Source organism: Lepidochelys olivacea (assembly GCF_965140295.1).
Source record: "Lepidochelys olivacea isolate rLepOli2 genome assembly, chromosome: 1".
Classification (NCBI taxonomy): Eukaryota; Metazoa; Chordata; order Testudines; family Cheloniidae; genus Lepidochelys; species Lepidochelys olivacea.
Window position 1 is genome coordinate 159,792,683 of NC_140411.1, and position 19,576 is coordinate 159,812,258.

Consider the following 19,576-nt stretch of genomic DNA (forward strand, 5'->3'; position numbering starts at 1 on the left):
AATGAATAGGACATCAGCATAAATATAAATTAGACATCCCCGATATTGTTCTAAAGTCTTTGTACCTCAGACATATAAACTCAGCATATGGAATAACTTTTACAAGTATAAGGAGGAATCCTATCTGAAATTCCTTTATTGAGATGCAAGCACCACCACAACAGGCGTTTTTTGTTTTGTTCTTTAAAATGCCACAGGTACCCCTTGCAGGAAGCTGAAGACAAAAAAATCTTCCGTGTGGTCTCTTTAGTATTTGAAGGTGAAATGCCATTAAAAATAGAACTCCACTTTTTCAGGCAACAGAGATGGGTATTTCCAGGGAATTTACAGCAGCATCTGCCAGAGTTAGAGACTTACATCCCAAGAGGTATACATAAACAATGGATGGTTAATGCTATTATGGCTTCTATTCAGGCCCTCATGATTTGATAAGCAAAGTTCCAGAGTTATTATTCTTTCTAATTTTATTTCAATTAGATGAAAAAGGAAAGACTGACACTGGAATGTATTTACAGTAATTTGGCTATCTAGAAGATGGACTGTAATGAGGTACAGAAGATTACATTTCTGCTATGTTTCTTTCATCTTTATATTCTGTTGCCAAACTCAAAGCACTGTAGCCTCTCCATAAGCCTGCGTGCACATCACATTTGCCACTCGTATTATATAGGAATATAAGCACTGGAATGAGAAAAAGAAACCTTAGGAGCTAAAGGTTCCATCTGTTTTAATACAGTGCTTCTCCCAGGGCACTTTCAGTAGATTTAAGTTACAGTAACTCCTCATTTAACGTTGTAGCTATGTTCCTGAAAAATGCAACTTTAAGCGAAACGATGTTAAGCGAATCCAATCTCCCCATAAGAATTAATGTAAATAGGGTGTGTGTGTGTGGGGGGGGTAGGTTCCAGGGAAATTTTTTTCCACCAGACAAAAGACTATATTATATATACATACACACACAATAAATTTTAAACAAACCATTTAATACTGGTACACAGCGATGATGATTGTGAAGCTTGGTTGAGGTGGTGAACTAGCAATTGGTTGAGCCCTCAAGGGTTAACATATTGTTGGTAATGTAGCCTCACATTCTACAAGGCAGCATGAATGGAGGGAGGGGAGACAGCATGGCAGACAGAGAGACACACCGTGTGTGTGTGAGTGAGAGAGAGAGAGATGAACATTGCCCCTTTAAGTAGCTGATGCCACTCTAAGTACACTGCCTTTTTAAGTTGATCAGCAAGCTGAGACAGCAGCTGCTCCCAGGAAGCTCCCTCCGTCCTGAGCCCTGTCATGTGTTCCCCCTGTTCTATGGAAGATGAGGTAAGCGGAATGCAGGAGCAGGGGGGGTGGGGGACACTTTCACATTAGCCCCCCTCTTTCCTTCCCCACCTCTCCCCCCCACATTCAGCAAGCAGGAGGTTCCGGGGAGCAGCTCCAAGGCAGAGGGCAGGAGCAGCACATGGCAGTGCAGGGAGGGACAGCTGAACTGCCGGCAATTGGTAGCCTGCTGGGAGGCTGTGACACAGGGAACTTAGGGGAAAGGGGAGCTGATGGGGGGGCTACTGGTCCACCCTGGTTCCAAGCCCCCACCAGTTAGCTCCATCGGGCTGCTCTTCCTGCAAGCAGTGGACAAAGCAGGTGGCTGCCAAACGACATTATAAGGGAGCACTGCACAACTTTAAACGAGCATGTTCTCAATTGATCAGCAACGTAACAATGAAACAACATTAACTGGGACAACTTTAAGTGAGGAGTTACTGTACTTCCTTTACCTTTGTTCTCACTAGAGGTTTGAACCCTGGTTTTGTAAATTACTAGACCCTTGCTTGATTGGCTAAATGGGTATGTTTTTTCCAATAGGGTTAGCTCAATCGAGTTAGCTTTGCATGACCAAAAAGGTCTGACAACATGCAGGCTAAAATGTCTGAAGTCGTGTTATCAAGTCACGTTTTAGCATGGTGGGAGAAGGACATAGTCACCTTCACTGGTTACAGGCAACATGGTTCAATTTGTGTCCATGGAGCAGCTTTACTGCCATCACAACCATGTTTGTATGTCTGCACCTACCTTGTTTGTATTAATCCATTCTGGGAAAATGTAGGCAGCTATCCCATAGTGCTCCAGAGAGGCTAGAGTTTCTCCAGGGCATCGGCACAGAGCAGCAAAAGCAGGATGTGAGGCAATGCACTCTCGGATGGCTAAGTGCAAAGAGAGCTGGAAGGAAGAAGGACCAGCCAAACCAGTTACAAGGCATGGTTAGATATTCTTTATTATTTTAATTTGGGTTGTGCCTAAAGGTTCCAGTTAGGATCAGGGCCTCATTGTGCTAAGCACTGTACAAACACATAGTAAAAGAAAGTCCCTAAACTGAAGATTTACAATATAAATAAGGGAGCAGCTTTTACTTTCAAGGCCTCTGAGACCAGGTTACTATATGGATCAATTGCTACCCTGGAACCAGACATTGTCAGGGAACAATTTAATCTAGTGGCAGAACAGGAGCGAGAAGAACTTCCGGGAGCACACCAGCAGTGATGGATGATAAATAGGGTGGTAACTCGTGAAAGATTGGCCACCTTGTTTCCTCATTTTGAGTTGAGAAATGAGTTGTTTTATTGAGTGGACCAATTTATCCAAAAATGAAAGAGTTCGGATATCTTACATTATGCTCGAAACTAGTTCAAAGGGAAGTTCTATGGCTTGTCCATATCTTACCCTCTGCTGGCCACATGGGAAGGGAGAAGACTCTACAGAGATTGGTTGCAGTCTTGATGGCCCATCATGAGATGGCAAGTTTTTGTGCCTCCTGTCCAGAGTGCCAGAAGGTGGCTCAGAAAGCTACCAGCCTCTTCTAGTTCCCTTGGTTCCAATGAGAAGTGGCCTTTTGGGAAGATTAGGATGAGTCTTTTGATCCAATAAAGAAAGACGTACATTAATTCTAGTAATAGTGGACTATGCCAATAGTTTTTGGAAGCTGTCCCACTTGGAACCTCACCAGAGAAGGAAGTGGTTCAGGAATTCTCAAAGGTGGGATTACTCCCAATGCATTTTGCATTCCAGGACACCAGCTTCATGTCTGCACTGCAGTGACAAGTAGGTGGCCCGCTGGAGGCCAAACCTGTGTGGGTCTGTCTACAAACACCCAGGCAGATGGGCTTAACCTTTCTCTCCATCTATTTTGCTATGGCTCTATATCTCTGTGACGCCGAAGTAGCTCTCTAGCTCTGCAAGGCGGAGTGCCACAGCTGCAGACTGCACTTACCAAAACCATTTGAAATTGCTCTGTGCCACAGGGGCCTTTATAGTTTTCTAACCACCTCAGGGCTTCCAGTTTTTTGTACATCAAATTGAATTTTTTTTTCATACTTGTTCATTTCTTCATTTCTTGCTCCTCTTCCCCTCACCTCCCCATAAAAAGGTACTAGATTTCAGAGTCCCCCTGCATATTTTCTTTAGAAGTATTTTAGACGCATGGAAATCTTTCTTCTGATGTAATTTTGCAAAGCTTCCTTAAGTGGAAACTTGCTTTCAGCTCCTAGCATTTTCCCCCATGCAGAAGTGCTTTAAATCCCATTATATCTCTAGGAGAGTCACACAACATTAAACACGAAGTTGATCAAGACCATGAAATTCTTGAGAGGGCTGGGAACAGAAATGAGGGAAAAGGAGAAAAAAGATAGAGCAGAGTAAAGAGGGAAGACACAGGAATATTCATTGTTTACATATATGGACTACAAATCCAAGAACAGATGGAACATAATAGACATGGAGTTTAAATGGCACTCTAAGCTAACTAGTATAAGAAGTGCTGGGCCCGTCTCCTTTCCTGAGTGCCTGCTTTCACACAGGACAGAGAGGAAGGCTTAATGTATCTCACAGATAGAAATTGGTCTAATAAAAGCTATTACCTCACCCACATCATCTCTCTAATTGTCACATTGGTCATTGCATCCTGCTCCAAGGTGTCTAATTCCACTTTCAGGTGAGAAAGCCACTGTGTCTGGAAGAAAGATTCTAGTTTGTTTTCCTTAATAAACTAGCTCCACTACTCCTGCAAGAAAGGGCTACTCTCTACTCTCACAGGCAGGAAATGAACAATTTCCTTATTAAAATATAAAAGAGGCAAAAAGTGATCCACATTTTAAACTGAAATGCAGAATCCATCTTTATTTAATACGTGCTATGAAAAAATATTTTAATCTGCAAATAATCAATATTTAAAACAAACACTTCACATTCAGATACTAACCCTACTTTGATTACTGCACTTCTGCATTCCTATACACATTTGTCACCAGATTTGTTCACCCCCAGGTGAATGAGTATCCATACCAGAAGCTAACAAAATGCACTGTTTGTTCAGAATGCAAGGATTTTTAGGGCTGATTATAAAAGAGAAGTGGCCAAATTCCTTGCCCATGGGCAAATTAGGTATGGGAGTTAGGCCTTCAAATTTAATTATCTGCACCAGAAAATGTTTACACATGCAAGCTGTGAACACATATTTAGAGGTTAGACTGAGGGCCCTTTGGAAATTTGAAGCCTGATCCTGCTGTTCTTAGGCAGAATTCCTGTTACAGACAAAACCCTTTGGCCTTAATGGCCAGGGAACTCCATATGATGACAAATTCTTTTCCTGGCACAGAAAGTAATGAATTTCCTAGCACCTTAGAAAACATCATTAATGCTTCACCAGGTTTATTATTCCGCAAGATATCTTGGACATTTAATTTGCTGGCTAGCATTTTAGTGGTTTTTTTCTGATTTACACATGAGGATTCTCCCACTGGACCCCAAATAAAGAGCTAAAGAGCTCCTTCAAGAGAATATCACAACACTGAAGAAAATCCCACATCAGTTAAGTGAACTGCAAGGATTGTGTAAATTCAAAAGAATCTAAACTTCCGAACCATAAAGGACACAATGTGAGTAGCTGAGAGCTCTAATTCACCAGTGCAGTCAGTGGGAGGGAGGGCTCTTAGTCCTGCCTGTGACACGTTCATTGACTCACATGTGGGCTCTTATATTGCAAAAAAATAAAAAAAATGAAATGAATAATGTGAGCTCCTAAGAAGGAAAACTTAAAAATTGGAATACACTAAATATCTTACCAGTATAATTCTGTTATCAACTAATACAATTAGAAGCACTTTAACATAAGACTTTAGCTGGAGTGACAAAGCTTTAAAAACAACTACTTGCAAATGGCAGAGTTTAGGAGTAAAACGGTTTTGGCAACTAAGGCCTGAATCCTGCAAAGACTTAGGCATCTGTTTATCTTTATGCAGTGTGTGTGGTCCCCTTGATTTTAATGGATCTGTTCACAATGTGTGAAGTTAAGTATTTACGTAAATCTTTGCAGGACAGAGACCGTTTGGATCACAAACACGGACTTTGGCACATGCATAAATCTATTGGATTGAGGCCGATTCTTTGCTGAGTAGGGACCTTTATTTGCAACAAAGTGCATAAGTAAGTGCTTAGCTTAAGCATTTGTGAAGTCTTGTTCAAGTCAATGGCACTTAAGCACGTGCCTAAGCGCTTTGCTGAACCAGGGCCAAAAATGCAAAAAAAAAACAGGAGAAAAGCATGAGTTCAAGAACAATTGCTCAAAGGTTAAAGAATTAAAAAACAAAAAAAACCCACCCAAAACAACCCAAAAAGATTAAGCATTGTGCCAGAAACAAAAATGCAAACAAGAAGTTGATGAGAAAGAAGACATTTCTTTGTATGTTTTGAGGCTTATTTTAAAAAAGGTTATTTTGTTAAGCAAGTGAGGTATGTACAGTACCACCATGTTTTGTAAAAAAGTTAAAAAAGCAAAATTCAGAAGAACAGTTACAGAGAGGTTTAATAAATACACATTATAAGAATATACAGTTTAAGTCTATTTAACCTTTATAGTCCACATAAACATCTCTTTTATAGAAATTCCCCTTAATATTATTGTACATCTTACAAATATTCACCAGAAGCTTGTCTTCTATTGGAAGGAGATTAAAAACTGTCAGATCAAGAAGAAACAGTGTATTATGAAAACACTAACGCTTGCACTTACAGGATAATATAAACCTCTGAATTTCCTCTATCCACTTTACGGCCAGTGTGTGGGGTCAGGTTTGTTTTTTTTAAAAACCATATACTTTGGCTCTGTACTTGGACTGCAACATTAGTCTGTTGACAGATTTTTGGTGCTATGATTAAGGTCCTGATCCTGCAATGAGCTCTGAGTGGACAGACTCCCTGCTTCGGCATCCAGCCCCATTGAAGTCAAGGGGGGCGCTTGAACTCAACACCATTTCAGGATCAGGGTTTAAACCAGGATCAATTTTTTGTTCACCCATTAAAAAAAAAAAAAAAGGAACTAGTAAAGCTTCAGTCACAGATGAGACCACGCCTTTGCCCTCCCAATTAAAAATAACCGGCAACTCCAAAGTAGCCGATCGACTTAACAACAAAACAATTCGATGACGTTTGCTCAACCAGTATATAACGCCCTCAAAATCATTCAAACGCCTTACAGAAATGCTTCACCTTAATAAGTCTCTTTGTTGTTTGAGTATCCTTTTCTGACAACCCCAAATGAGCAAAACTCTGCCTCCAGAGAGCCAGTGTAGGCTACTTTTTCACAGTACATTGTAACTACTTATGTACAAGTTCCAATATATTATACATAAAAGAGCAGAATGCTGCCCTTGGGAGTTTACAATGTAGGATCAGTTAGTGCTGTAGATAAAGTCTGATAATATGCTCAGACCACTTTCTTACTGTTTCAGGATATTGAATAGCAGTGAATCTGAGCCAGCTGGTACCTTCACATAGAGTGTGATGACCTTATCTTTTAAGATGTGGCATAAATAGGCAACTGGGGACGGATCACTTGAGGATGACCTGTTCTGTTCACTCCCTCTGGGGACCCTGGCACTGGCCACTGTCGGTAGACAGGATACTGGGCTGGATGGACCATTGGTCTGACCCAGTGTGACCGCTCTTATGTTCTTAAAGGACACTTTGCTCACAAATGCTTTGCTAGTACCATTGGCACATTCCACTGCTGGAGCATCTGAAGAGAGTTCATTTTCTTTTTTGCGCTCTATTCTCAAATCTCCTTCCATTTTGTTAAAAATAAGCAGTTTAAAGATTTACGTAAAATATCCTATCAAAATGAATCAAAAGGCACTTGGTATTTCTCTTTTGGCTCAGTTAAGGCATACAGCTAGCAGCTTCCCAAAACTTCTGTCTCTTCATGTGATAAACAGTCACCATCCTGAGAGATTGATGCATGTGCAAACAGGAAACAAAACAAAAACAGAAAACAAAAAAACTTCACCAGGAATTCACCAACTGAATTTCTCAATCCTCTCCTGGTAAATGTGCAAAATGCTCCACAAGACAAATTTCAAATACAGAATAATTTATTCCAGTCTTTTGAGGGTGGAGTTTTGATCATACATGAAGACCTTAATTCCATGTCTGAGATATCATAATTCAGTGTTCTTTAAACCTGTGAAAGAATAGCTAATATGAGAAGTTTGGAAGCAGTGCATAACAAAAGATCAATAACTTCAAAATGCTGTCCACATTCTTTGTTATACACTTTCCTATTCTATGCTGTATTTATAGATGAGGGACCTGATTTCACTAAGGCCTGGTCTACACGACGAGTTTAGGTCGAATTTAGCAGTGTTACCTCAATTTAACCCTGTACCCGTCCACATGATGAAGCCCTTTTTTCGACTTAAAGGGCTCTTAAAATCAATTTCTTTACTCCACCCCGATGAGGGGATTAGTGCTGAAAATCGGCCTTGCCGGGTCGAGTTTGGGATACTGTGGACGCAATTCGACGGTATTGGCCTCCGGGAGCTATCCCAGAGTGCTCAGTCGTGACCGCTCTGGACAGCGCTCTCAACTCAGATGCACTGGACAGGTATACAGGAAAAGTCCTGCGAACTTTTGAATCTCATTTCCTGTTTGGCCAGCGTGGCGAGCTCACCTGCACAGGCCACCATGCAGAGCTCATCATCACAGGAGACCATGCAGTCCCAGAATTGCCGAAGAGCTCCAGCATGGACTGAATGGGAGGTATGGGATCTGATTGCTGTATGGGGAGACGAATCCGTGCTGGCAGAACTCCGTTTGAAAAGGCGAAATGCCAAAATATTTGAAAAAATCTCCAGTGGCATGAAGGACAGAAGCGATAACAGGGACCTGCAGCAGTGCCGCGTGAAAATTAAGGAGCTCAGGCAAGCCTACCAAAAAACCAGAGAGACAAACGGCCGCTCCGGTTCAGAGCGCCAGACATGCCACTTCTATGATGAGCTACATGCCATTCTAGGGGGTACAGCCACCACTACCCCAACCCTGTGCTTTGACTCTGTCCAAGGAGTGAGAGGCAACATGGAAGCGGGTTTTGGGGCCGAGGAAGATGATGATGATGAGGAGGTTGTAGATAGCTCACAGCAAGGAAGCAGAGAAACCAGTTTTCCCAACAGCCAGGATCTGTTTATCACTCTGGACCCAGTAAACCCTGAACCCACCCAAGGCAGGCTCCCAGACCCTGAAGGCGGAGAAGGGACCTCTGGTGAGTGTACCGTTGTAAATATTATACATGGTTTAAAAGCAAGCAAGCAAGCGTGTTTAATGATTAATTTGCCCTGGCATTCGCAGCCAGTACAGCTACTGGAAGAGTTTGTTAACGTGTCTGGGGATGGAGTGGAAATCCTCCAGGAACATCTCCATAAAGCTCTCCTGGATGTACTCCCAAAGCCTTTGCAAAAGGTTTCTGGGGAGGGCAGCCTTATTCCGTCCTCCATGGTAGGGCACTTTACCACACCAGGCCAGTAGCATGTAGTCGGGAATCATTGCAGAACAAAGCACTGCAGTGTATGGTCCCGGTGTTTGCTGGCATTCAAACAACATCCGTTCTTTATCTCTCTGTGTTATCCTCAGGAGAGTGATATCATTCATGGTCACCTGGTTGAAACAGGGTGGTTTTAGTAAGCAGACATTCAGACGTGCCCGTTCCTGCTGGGCTGTTTGCCTGTGGCTGCACAGAAATCTTCCCCGCTGTTAGCCACACGGTGGGGGGAGGGGTGAAGCCATCATCCCAGAGCATTGGGTGTGTGTGTGGGGGGGTGTTAGTTGGGTTTCTGCTGCACGTGAACCCGGAAACCGCAGCCCCTCCTTTTAAATCAGCAACCCATTTTTAATGGCCAACCCAACGGCTACTTCATACAGGAAATGAGGGCGCTGCTGTTTGAAACCATTCCCACACGTTATGGAGGTTAAAGAAGCCAAAAGACTGTGGCTTACCATGGCTGCTTGCAAGCTGAATTCTGCTGCCTGGCCCTGCATGAGGGATCTCTCACACCAAACCGGCATACCCTCAATAAGAGGCAAAATGCCACCTTGTAATGAAAGCACATGTGCTATGTAATGTTAACATCAAGGTTTACCGTGAAAGAATGTACCCATTGTTCTATAAAATGTGTCTTTTTAACTACCACTCTCCCTTTTTTTCCTCCACCAGCTGCATATGTTTCTCCTTCCCAGAGGCTAGCAAAGATTAGAAGGTGAAAAAAACGCACTCATGATGAAATGTTCTCTGACCTCATGCTGTCCTCCCACACTGACAGAGCACAGCAAAATACGTGGAGGCAGACAATCGCAGAGTGCAGTAAAACACAATATGACCGCGAGGAGAGGTGGTGGGCTGAAGATGGTAGGTGGCGTCAGCTTGCTGAAAGAAGGCAGGAGTCAATGCTCAGGCTGCTGGAGGATCAAACTCATATGCTTCAGTGTATGGTTGAGCTGCAGGAAAGGCAGCAGGAACACACACTACCGCTATAGCCCCTGTGTAACTGACTGCGCTTCTCCCCAAGTTCCATAGCCTACTCACCCAGATGCCCAAGAACGTGGAGGGGGGGCCTCAGGCCACCCAGCCACTCCACCCCAGGGGATTGCCCAAGCAACAGAAGGCTGGCATTCAATAAGTTTTAAAGTTTTAAAGTGCTGTGTGGTCTTGTCCTTCCCTCCTCCACCACCTTTCCCGCGCTACCTTGGCAGTTATCCCCCTATTTGTGTGATGAATAAATAAAGAATGCATGAATGTGAAGCAACAATGACTTTATTGCCTCTGCAAGCGGTGATCGAAGGGGGGAGGGGAGGGTGCTTAGCTTACAGGAAAGTAGAGTGAACCCGGGGGGGCGGCGGGTCATCAAGGAGAAACAAACAGAACTTTCACACCGTAGCCTGGCCAGTCATGAAACTGGTTTTCAAAGCTTCTCTGATGCGCACTGCGCCCTCCTGTGCTCTTCTAACCGCCCTGGTGTCTGACTGCACGTAATCAGCAGCCAGGCGATTTGCCTCAACCTCCCACCCCGCCATAAACATCTCCCCCTTACTCTCACAGATATTGTGAGGCGCACAGCAAGCAGTAATAACGATGGGAATATTGGTTTCGCTGAGGTCTAACCGAGTCAGCAAACTGCGCCAGTGTGCTTTTAAATGCCCAAATACACTTCTGCCACCAATCTGCACTTGCTCAGCCTATAGTTGAACAGCTCCTGACTACTTTCCAGGGCGCCTGTGTGTGGCTTCATGCGCCCTGGCATTAAGGGGTAGGCTGGGTCCCCAAGGATAACGATAGGCATTTCAACATCCCCAATGGTTATTTTCTGGTTTGGAAAGTAAGTCCCTTGCTGCAGCTGTTGAAACAGACCAGAGTTCCTGAAGATGCGAGTGTCATGTACATTTCCCGGCCATCCCACGTTGAATTTGGTGAAATGTCCCTTGTGATCCACCAGTGCTTGCAGCACCACTGAAAAGTACCCCTTGCGGTTTATGTACTTGCTGCCTTGGTGCTCCGGTGTCAAAATAAGGATATGGGTTCCGCTATTGCCCCACCAGTTAGGGAATCCCATTGCAGCAAAGCCATCCACTATGACCTGCACATTTCCCAGAGTCACAACCCTTGATATCAGCAGCTCAGCGATAGCGTTGGCTACTTGCATCACAGTAGCCCCCACAGTAGATTTGCCCACTCCAAATTGATTCCCGACTGGCCGGTAGCTGTCTGGCATTGCAAGCTTCCACAGGGCTATCACCACTCGTTTCTCAACGGTGAAGGCTACTCTGATCTTGGTATTCTTGCGCCTCAGGGCAGGGGACAGCAAGTTACAAAGTTCCATGAAAGTGCCCTTACGCATGCGAAAGTTTCTCAGCCACTGGGAATTGACCCAGACCTGCAACACTGTGTGGTCCCATCACTCTGTGCTTGTTTCCTGGGCCCAGAATCGGCATTCCACACCATGAACCTGCCCAATTGACACCATGATGTGCACATTGCAGGGGCCCGTACTTTGTGAGAAGTCTATGTCCATGTCCTCATCATTCTTGTCACAGTGCTGCAGTCGCCTCCTCCTTGCCTGGTTTTGCTTTTCTTGCAGGTTATGGTTCTGCATATCCTGCTGGATAATGCGCACGGTGTTTATAATGCTCATAACTGCCGCGGTGATCTGAGCGGACTCCATGTTCCCAGTGCTATGGCATCTGCGCTGGAAAAAGGTGTGAAACGATTGTCTGCCGTTGCTCTGACGGAGGGAGGGGTGACTGATAACATGGCTTACAGGGTTGGCTTACAGGGAATTAAAATCAACAAAGTGGGTGGCTTTGCATCAAGGAGAAACAGAATGGCCCCCTCAAGGTTAGAACTTAAAACCCTGGGTTTAACAGGCTGTTGATTTCACGGAGGGAGGGAGGAAGGGGGGAGAAAATGAATACAAAACAAATCTGGTCTATTTCTTGTTTTGATCCACCTCATCTATCTTTATACATCTTGCTGGCAGCAGACGGTGCAGTACAACTGCTGGCCATCGTCATCTCCTGGGTGCTCGGCAGAAGACGGTGCAGTATGACTGCTGGCCATCGTCTCCGGAGTGCTCATTACAGTACGACTGTACAGTACATTGCAATATGACTGCCGGCAGGACTGAATCGCCATGAGACAAAACTTAAAAGGGAAATGACCTGGCTGAGTCAACCCCATGTTTGCCCCGGCGCCCCTGACCGGCCTTACCAAGGTCAGCTAAAAGAGCACCTTGGAGTATGGTGACGATGGCTACCAGTCATACTGCACTGTCTGCTGCCAAAAGGCAAAGAGCTGCGGCTGTGTAGCAATGCAGTACCGTGTCTGCCAGCACCCAGGAGACATATGGTGACGGTGAGCTGAGCGGACTCCATGCTTGCTGTGGTATGGCGTCTACACGGGTACCCAGGAAAAAAGGTGTGAAACGATTGTCTGACGTTGCTTTCACGGAGGGAGGGAAGGGGGGGGGCGGCTAACAATACGTACCCAAAACCACCTGTGAAAATGTTTTTGCCCCATCAAGCATTGGGATTTCTACGCAGTATTCAAATGGGCGGCAGAGACTGCGGGAACTGTGGGAAGTCGACGGTTGCCTCGGTACTGTGGACGCACACAATCGACTGTATAAAAACGCTTTCTACAAAACTGACTTCTATAAATTCAACCTAATTTCGTAGTGTAGACATAGCCTTCCACTAAATCAGTGGAGTTATACAAAGTAAAATGAGTGTAACTTCTCTGGGTTTACTCTGGTTTGAAATCAGAGTCACCCTTCCTTCCTGCCAACTTCTGAAAAAAAGTACAATTTGAACTATTAAAATAATCCACCCCCCAACCAACCAAAAACCTCATATTGCCAAGTTTCACACTCAAGAGTGAAAAATTAAGAGGGCCCCAACCTTTGGAGAAAACGTACAGAGAACGTGACAGAGAACTCAATTTTCTCTACTGTTTTAAAAAATAGTTCTGAAGAAAGAGTTTCATGATTTAAAGAAAAAGAGGTTACTCTTTACAATGCAGAGAAAACCGGCAGATTAAGGTACATGCACATAAACAAAGAATCCGTGATTTCTGCAAGGAGAAGGAGCACAAAGGTGGAGAGGCCAAGAATGACTTATGAAAACATTTAATCATCATATAGAAAAACACAAGAAAGACTTACAAGGTCTGGTCCATCTTACACTGGAGTTCTTTTCGTATAAGACGGAGTAAGAACTGTACAAAAACAAATCTGGGTTAAAAATCTAGACAGGTGAACCACTCACCTAAGTTTTCAGTGTCAAATGCATACTGCAATTCTGAATTCTTCATTTAATGTTATCCCAGTTCAGCTGAATGGAAACCCATTATATTCGCACATGTTCAGTCAATGGTTGGAAGATGAATTTGCACCACTCATGTGAGAGGAGCTAAATCAAAGTCTTTCTCTGAATCACCAAGGATCCAGAGGTTATGCAAGGACTGGAGCTGATGGACATTTTTCAAATTAGGACATTTTTGCAGTCCCACCCCACATTGTGACAAAATTGAAAAAACAAAACCCATTGTTTTTTCAAATGGTTTTTTCCTCTCCCTCTCCCTGCAAACCTCTTCCCCCCCCCGCTTCTGCCTACCTTTTCCGTGGCAAAGTGGGGCAGAGGGGAAGGGGAAAACTGGAGAAAACCCCCATCCCACCCAACACCTCTGCCTCCAATTTCCAAACATTTGGGATAACTATTTCAGACAAAAAAATTGTTCCACTTCTAAATCTGTGGGATGAAAAGGAGTGAAATTCATGGTGATTGTCCTCCCTGCCTCTCCATTTTTTACCAGTTCTAACAATAACTATTTAATTATTGTACCAGCAAGACTCTGACGAGACCAGCAGAGGGAGCCCAAGACTGCAGGAAAAATGGTAACTCTTATACCACCGTTGCTCTGAGACTATGGCCTGGTCTACACTGGGGGGGAGGGAGGGGATTGATCTAAGATACGCAACTTCAGCTACGAAAATAGCGTAGCTGAAGTCGAGGTATCTTAGATTGACTTAGAATCACTTACTTCGCATCCTCGCGGCGTGGGATCGACGGCTGCCGCTCCCCCGTCGACTCCGCTTCTGCCTCTCGCCCTGGCGGAGTTCCGGAGTCGACGGCAGAGCAATTGGGGATCGATTTATCGCGTCTACACTAGACGCGATAAATCGATCCCCGATAGATTGATCACTACCCACCGATCCAGCGGGTAGTGTAGACATGGCCACACATTTGGGTCTAATCCTGTAAGCAATTAAACTTACTCAGGTCCATTACTGACTGCAGGATCAGGCCCTTTATACTTATTGTCATAGGTATACCGATTAATACAGTCGTCCATTAAGAGGGAACAGAAGAGTGATCTTACAGATGATGTTTGATGAAAAACCCATGCTAAGAAAATGTCAGTCTTCCATGTTTTCTGTCTAATATCAGTGTGAACCAGTTACAACTATTTTTAGAAGTGAAGGCTGTGATTTTCCAAGGCACCTATTCCCCCTTTACACACCTAATTCCCATTGGAATTCAAGGGCCTAATTCCCTCATGCACTTTTGAAAAAAAATCAGTTTAAAATATAGATCTTAAAAGTGCTATTTGTTATATTGGGGGTGAGGGGGGAAGGTTCCAACAGCTGGATTTATCGCCTTGACAAGGACTTTACCCACTGGCTACTAGAAATCCTTGCAGTACCAGTAATGGCTGAGTAAAGAAGCTATGCAATCATTTATAAACACACATTCATTCACTTGGAAACATCTGCTTCCCACTTGCTGGGTTCTGTCATCTATGATGGAAAGGGACATTCAGCTCCTTCAAAAGAATTGGATCTTGTGCCAGTCCATAGCAACATGAAAGCAGTTGCTTTTTAAGACAGCCCCTAATATCGGGACGTCTGGTCGCCCTACCTTCCCTGCATGTACGTGACTGAATTCAATGGAACTGTATGGCATATCGGACTGTCCTTGCAGATCAGACAGGAGAGATGGGGCCTGATTCTGAAGAGTCTAACAAAAATTTAGCCCTTCTGTTACCGCATTCCATCAAGTGATACCAAAGCACTTTACAAAGGATTAATAAATGAAGCTTCCCTAATCCTCTCTGAGGTGGGTCAGTATTGCCATCCTCCCTTGGCAGAGGGGCAAACCAGAGGCACAAAGAAGTTAAGAGATTTGACGAAGGGCATTCAGGAAGTCTGTGACAAAATTAGAAACAGAACCTAGAGACTATATTTTCTGCTGCTGTAAAACCACTGAATTTAATAGAGTTACACCAGCAAGTAATTAGTCCACAGATCTCCTGACCCCTTATCTTTTGCCTTAAACACCACAGAAGACAACCTGCCTCGATAAGATAAAATAGGACAAGTCAAAACCAGCCTCTTTTCAGATGATCCCAGCCATTACACTTTTATGTCAAATAGGAGAAAGACACGATGGACATCCAATTGGAATATGTGACGCATTCAGTTGCATTTCCATGTGATACTGGTTCTGTGGCAGTGCAGCCAAATGTGTTACTATCTTAGTAAATTGGTGTTTCTGCTTCAGTGCTGCCTTTAAAGAGAAAAATTTGTGCTTCCAACTACATTTGCAGCAATCCCTTTGGTGAGCTACTGCATACAGATATCACCCAGTGAAGCTAAGCGGCTCTCTGGCTTCAAAGTTCAACAGGTTTCAGAGTAGCAGCCGTGTCAGTCTGTATTCGCAAAAAGAAAAGGAGGACTTGGGGCACCTTAGAGACTAACCCATTTATTTGAGCATGAGCTTTCGTGAGCTACAGCTCACTTCATCAGATGCATCCGATGAAGTGAGCTGTAGCTCACGAAAGCTTATGCTCAAATAAATGGGTTAGTCTCTAAGGTGCCCCAAGTCCTCCTTTTCTTTTTGAAAGTTCAACAAGAATTTCAAAATGCTCATCTTAGCTCTTTAAATAAAAACAAACAAAAATAGCTCTACAATATGAATGGAAACTTCCCACTCAATAATAGAATATACAAATCACAATGACGTGAGGAAATTTCCATTTTAACATGAAGGGCTTTTTAAGAAAGAAATCTGGCACTAAATGTTTTATTTACACTTACTAGTAAGGCAAATGCATCTGCCACCATTAGCATGTAAAATACATTATTCCAACCAGAGGGAGAGATGAGACCAGCTAACAGAGGCCCTAAAGCAGCACCTAAAATAAAATAGTGATATGACATGTTAAAATTCTGAGATGGAAACATTACTAGTTCCAATGACAAGATATTCCGTGTTTGGATATTTTACTCAGTTTCAACCTTCATAAAAGCAAACCCATTTTGGCACACATTTGTAAGAGGATCCATAAAGTTTATAGACAGTATATATGGCTGCAAAGCTGCCATAACACTGGTGTAGCCAGATGGCCAGTGGATGATTCCCCTTGGTTAGAGACATCTGCAGATTGTGTAGGTCTATCACGGTGAATCTCTGCCTCCCTCACCACTGCTGGTGCAGAGGGCATAACCAAGGCATCCTTGATCAGGTGTCCAGAACAGCCCCATGGCGTATACTGTTCTAATTTGTGCTGGGGGCCAGCCCACCACCACCAAGCCTGGGGAAGTAGAAAGGAGGCCTAAAGCCATCTTTGCCCATGACCCACTCCCAAAGTGATGCTGAGTACTAGCCAGGTGTGACATGGAGAGAATCCAGCTTGACAAAGAGCCTGAGTTGATTTTGTAGCACTGACAGTTTGGGGCGGGAGGGAGGGAGCCATCTTTTTAAATGCAAACTGCGCACATGTGATGTGCAAATCATTGAGACACAGACATGGAACTCCTTGATGCCAGCTTTAGTCCGCTTTCAGAGCAGAACTAAATTGTAATTCTTTAGCACCTAGAGCCACAGAAAGCCTCCTGCAGATAAGGCCGGCAGCTTCCAAACAATAGCTTACCTACAGAACCTGTTCCATCGATGATAGCCGTAACTGTGGACAGGGCTCTTGCATTTCCTTTCAGACTTTTATGGGTACCCTATCGTGACAAATATTCCATTCAGAACCATTTACAGATGAGCCTGGGAAATGGCCATGCATCTGCCTCATGCTCCTGGCCTTTCCCATAGAAAAACATATCATGAAATAATGGACAAATACATGTTAGCATGAACTTTACCAAGTAGCCTTAAATAGCTATGGACAAGACCCTTTTATCATTGCCTAAAAAAAATAAAAATAAAAAAAAATCGCCCATGACCAATCTACTTTAATGATGTTCTTTATAAATAACCCTTTCTATTCTGCATGCAAGGTGTTCAGGCAGAATGGGCTGCACTTCAAGCCCACAATTTTTCGCTGAAACTGCATAGTGGTCTGTCAGTACAGCCACTGTTGATATCAGAAAGCTCTGCAGAACAGAAGAGAATCACTAATTGGACAAGAACACTAACAAAGCTAGAGTATCAATGATAAAAGCCATATCAAGGCCCACTCAGCAGGTTATTGAGTCAAAAGGCACCAAAAGGAAGTAATTGTGAAGGCCATTTTCATTAGGCCAGTTATTCAATAGGACTGCAGAGCAAAACTAATGATCATAGGAACAATTTTATAACTTGGTATATAGGAGACTTAAATGGCTCAGAGGATTGTTAAGAAGACAGAGCCTTTCATTTACTTAGGGCACTGAGGAGAATTCAGTCTAGGTCACCAGTCACCTAAAGTCATTAGTGTCAGATGGTTGTTCAGTGACATACGAGAAAATCAGTTGGCAGTTTCCATCCAGCTCCCAGAGGGCAGGTGTCTACGTGACAAGATCCTACAGTCTAGCTGCCAGTCACAGCAATGAGACTATTGACTGAATGGACCTGAAGGGGGAGCTCTCTCTCAACCCTACAGCTCCCTTTTGATCACTAAGGAGGCACAGGAGGAATGCTGAGGTGGGGTGTGGATTTAAATTCTGCTGCCTTTCCTGTACCTATTCTGCTGGTGAAGGACCTCACTCTGTAGGGCTCTCACCATCCAGCACCTTTCAAAGCAATACATTTACCTAGCATTGAAAAAGCAAAATTGAAGAAAAGGTACCCGGGCAATGTTTTCATGGAGCATGTGCTGCAGTCAGACCACAAGCCTGCAGGGCCTAGTGTGGCAGGGCAGCAGGGCACACAGGCTGACTGGGGTGCAGTATATGGGTGAGCAGAGGCTAACATGAGCAAAAGGAAGGGCAAGCAACCGGTAGTGTCCTCCACACCTAATGGAGAGAAGTCTCCAGCCCATTGCACACCTGATCCCTTACTCTCAAAGGTGCAGGGTAAAAAAAGTGCAGGATGTGGGTGGCAAATGACAATCTAAAGAGACATGGCCTTAATGTGCGTTCTGAGGATCACACTTAAGTGTTTATCTAAGAGAGCCCCTCTTTGATCTCCTTACGAGGCAGGAGTAATTTGGAGGCCACTCATCTGTATTAATGCAGGGTTGAGTTCTTTAATGCTCCCCATCCTGCTCATTACTCTTTACCTTGTACACAAAAGTACAACCCACACACACACACTACATCTGTACTACACAGAATTGAGCCCTCAATGCTTTACACACATTTACTACTCGTCACAGAAACCAGGCTTTCCCCCGCAAATGAAGGCAAATGAGCAGGACTGTCTGCTAAATGTAAAACAAAGAGCCAAACTCACCAAGTCAGCTGAGACCGCAGTTGTGATCAGCGCATAAGGACCGTTCACCAGGGCTCCACTGATAAGCAGCATAACTGTTGGAAGTTCGATGAAGAAAAGTAAACACAAAGTTTCCAGAATTTATGTTATTTTCCATCACAACCCCATGTGATGATCTAGACCTTGATCATTCAACATACTACATATCTTTAATAAATGCAATGTAACTACAAGAGTATATTCATGGGAAGTACAATTTTGTACAAGTACAATTTTGCTTCAAAATGGCTAACAAGGCTACCAGGGAAAACAAGGGTAAAAAGCCATCTCAATAGTAATGGACAGATTTAAGCACAAAGGAGTGTTTGCTTTCAGCACAGTGGAGAACATGACTATGTCCGTCACCAACTCTTCAGCTGCTTGTGCCTTTTAAGACTGTAAACCCTTCTGGGTGGAGATGAGTCCTTTATCGGTTTGTACAGGGCCTACCACAATGGGGCTCCAAAGCTCAACTGGGCCTTTGGATGCTTGTGCCATACATATAAAACCTCACCACCAGCACTGCCTTCACATTTCAATTCCTCTCCTTTTGTATTTGGTAGGAGGCCACAAATAAACTGAGTTTATCCAAACAAAAGGTCAAAATCGCATCCCTTTAAGTTTATAAGAGAATCTTTAACCATTTCTGATACTTGGAAGAGGGAATCAAGCATTCTCAGTTCCAGGTACAAAAAACAGTGTTATTCACTGGTTATTCAGGGTTCTCACTCCTCACCCCCACTCATTTCCTGACCACGCAAAAAGAAAAGCCCCTTATCATGGCCTCAGGGAGGCAAGAGCATTTTCGTTGATGCATGCTGTTCTATCAGGTTTTCTTGATTAAATTCCCTCTCTCCCATCTCAACTCAGTCATGCTTATGGCACCCAGAGATGTATCGTTTTAACAATGATTCTAGTCTGCAATGAGCCAGAGAGTAGGACTCCCAACACCATTAAACAGAGTTATCCGACAGTGTACATTTTGGGGCACTGGGTCAGCTCAGAGGTGCATTCTCCTTACAATTAC

The 19,576-nt window shown here is 43.8% G+C and overlaps 2 protein-coding genes across 2 annotated transcripts in view; one reads left to right on the plus strand and one right to left on the minus strand.

The window, feature by feature from the left end:
* Positions 1–5,836: 5,836 nt before the first annotated feature.
* Positions 5,837–19,576, minus strand: part of SLC37A1 (solute carrier family 37 member 1) — a 63,885-nt gene continuing 50,145 nt past the window's right edge. Inside the window, exons 15-19 of the mRNA XM_084647226.1 lie at positions 18,532–18,605; positions 16,802–16,880; positions 15,966–16,063; positions 13,032–13,084; positions 5,837–7,507 (exon numbers count right to left, since the gene is read on the minus strand). Of these exons, the coding sequence (XP_084503352.1) occupies positions 7,492–7,507; positions 13,032–13,084; positions 15,966–16,063; positions 16,802–16,880; positions 18,532–18,605 (320 nt within the window). The 3' untranslated portion in view covers positions 5,837–7,491. The remainder of the gene's footprint in view (positions 7,508–13,031; positions 13,085–15,965; positions 16,064–16,801; positions 16,881–18,531; positions 18,606–19,576) is intronic.
* Positions 7,856–10,071, plus strand: LOC311519522 (zinc finger and SCAN domain-containing protein 29-like). The gene is made up of 2 exons (XM_084626115.1): positions 7,856–8,584; positions 9,533–10,071. The coding sequence occupies exons 1-2, from the start codon at positions 7,918–7,920 to the stop codon at positions 9,577–9,579; spliced, it is 714 nt and encodes a 237-aa protein (XP_084482241.1). The 5' UTR covers positions 7,856–7,917; the 3' UTR covers positions 9,580–10,071.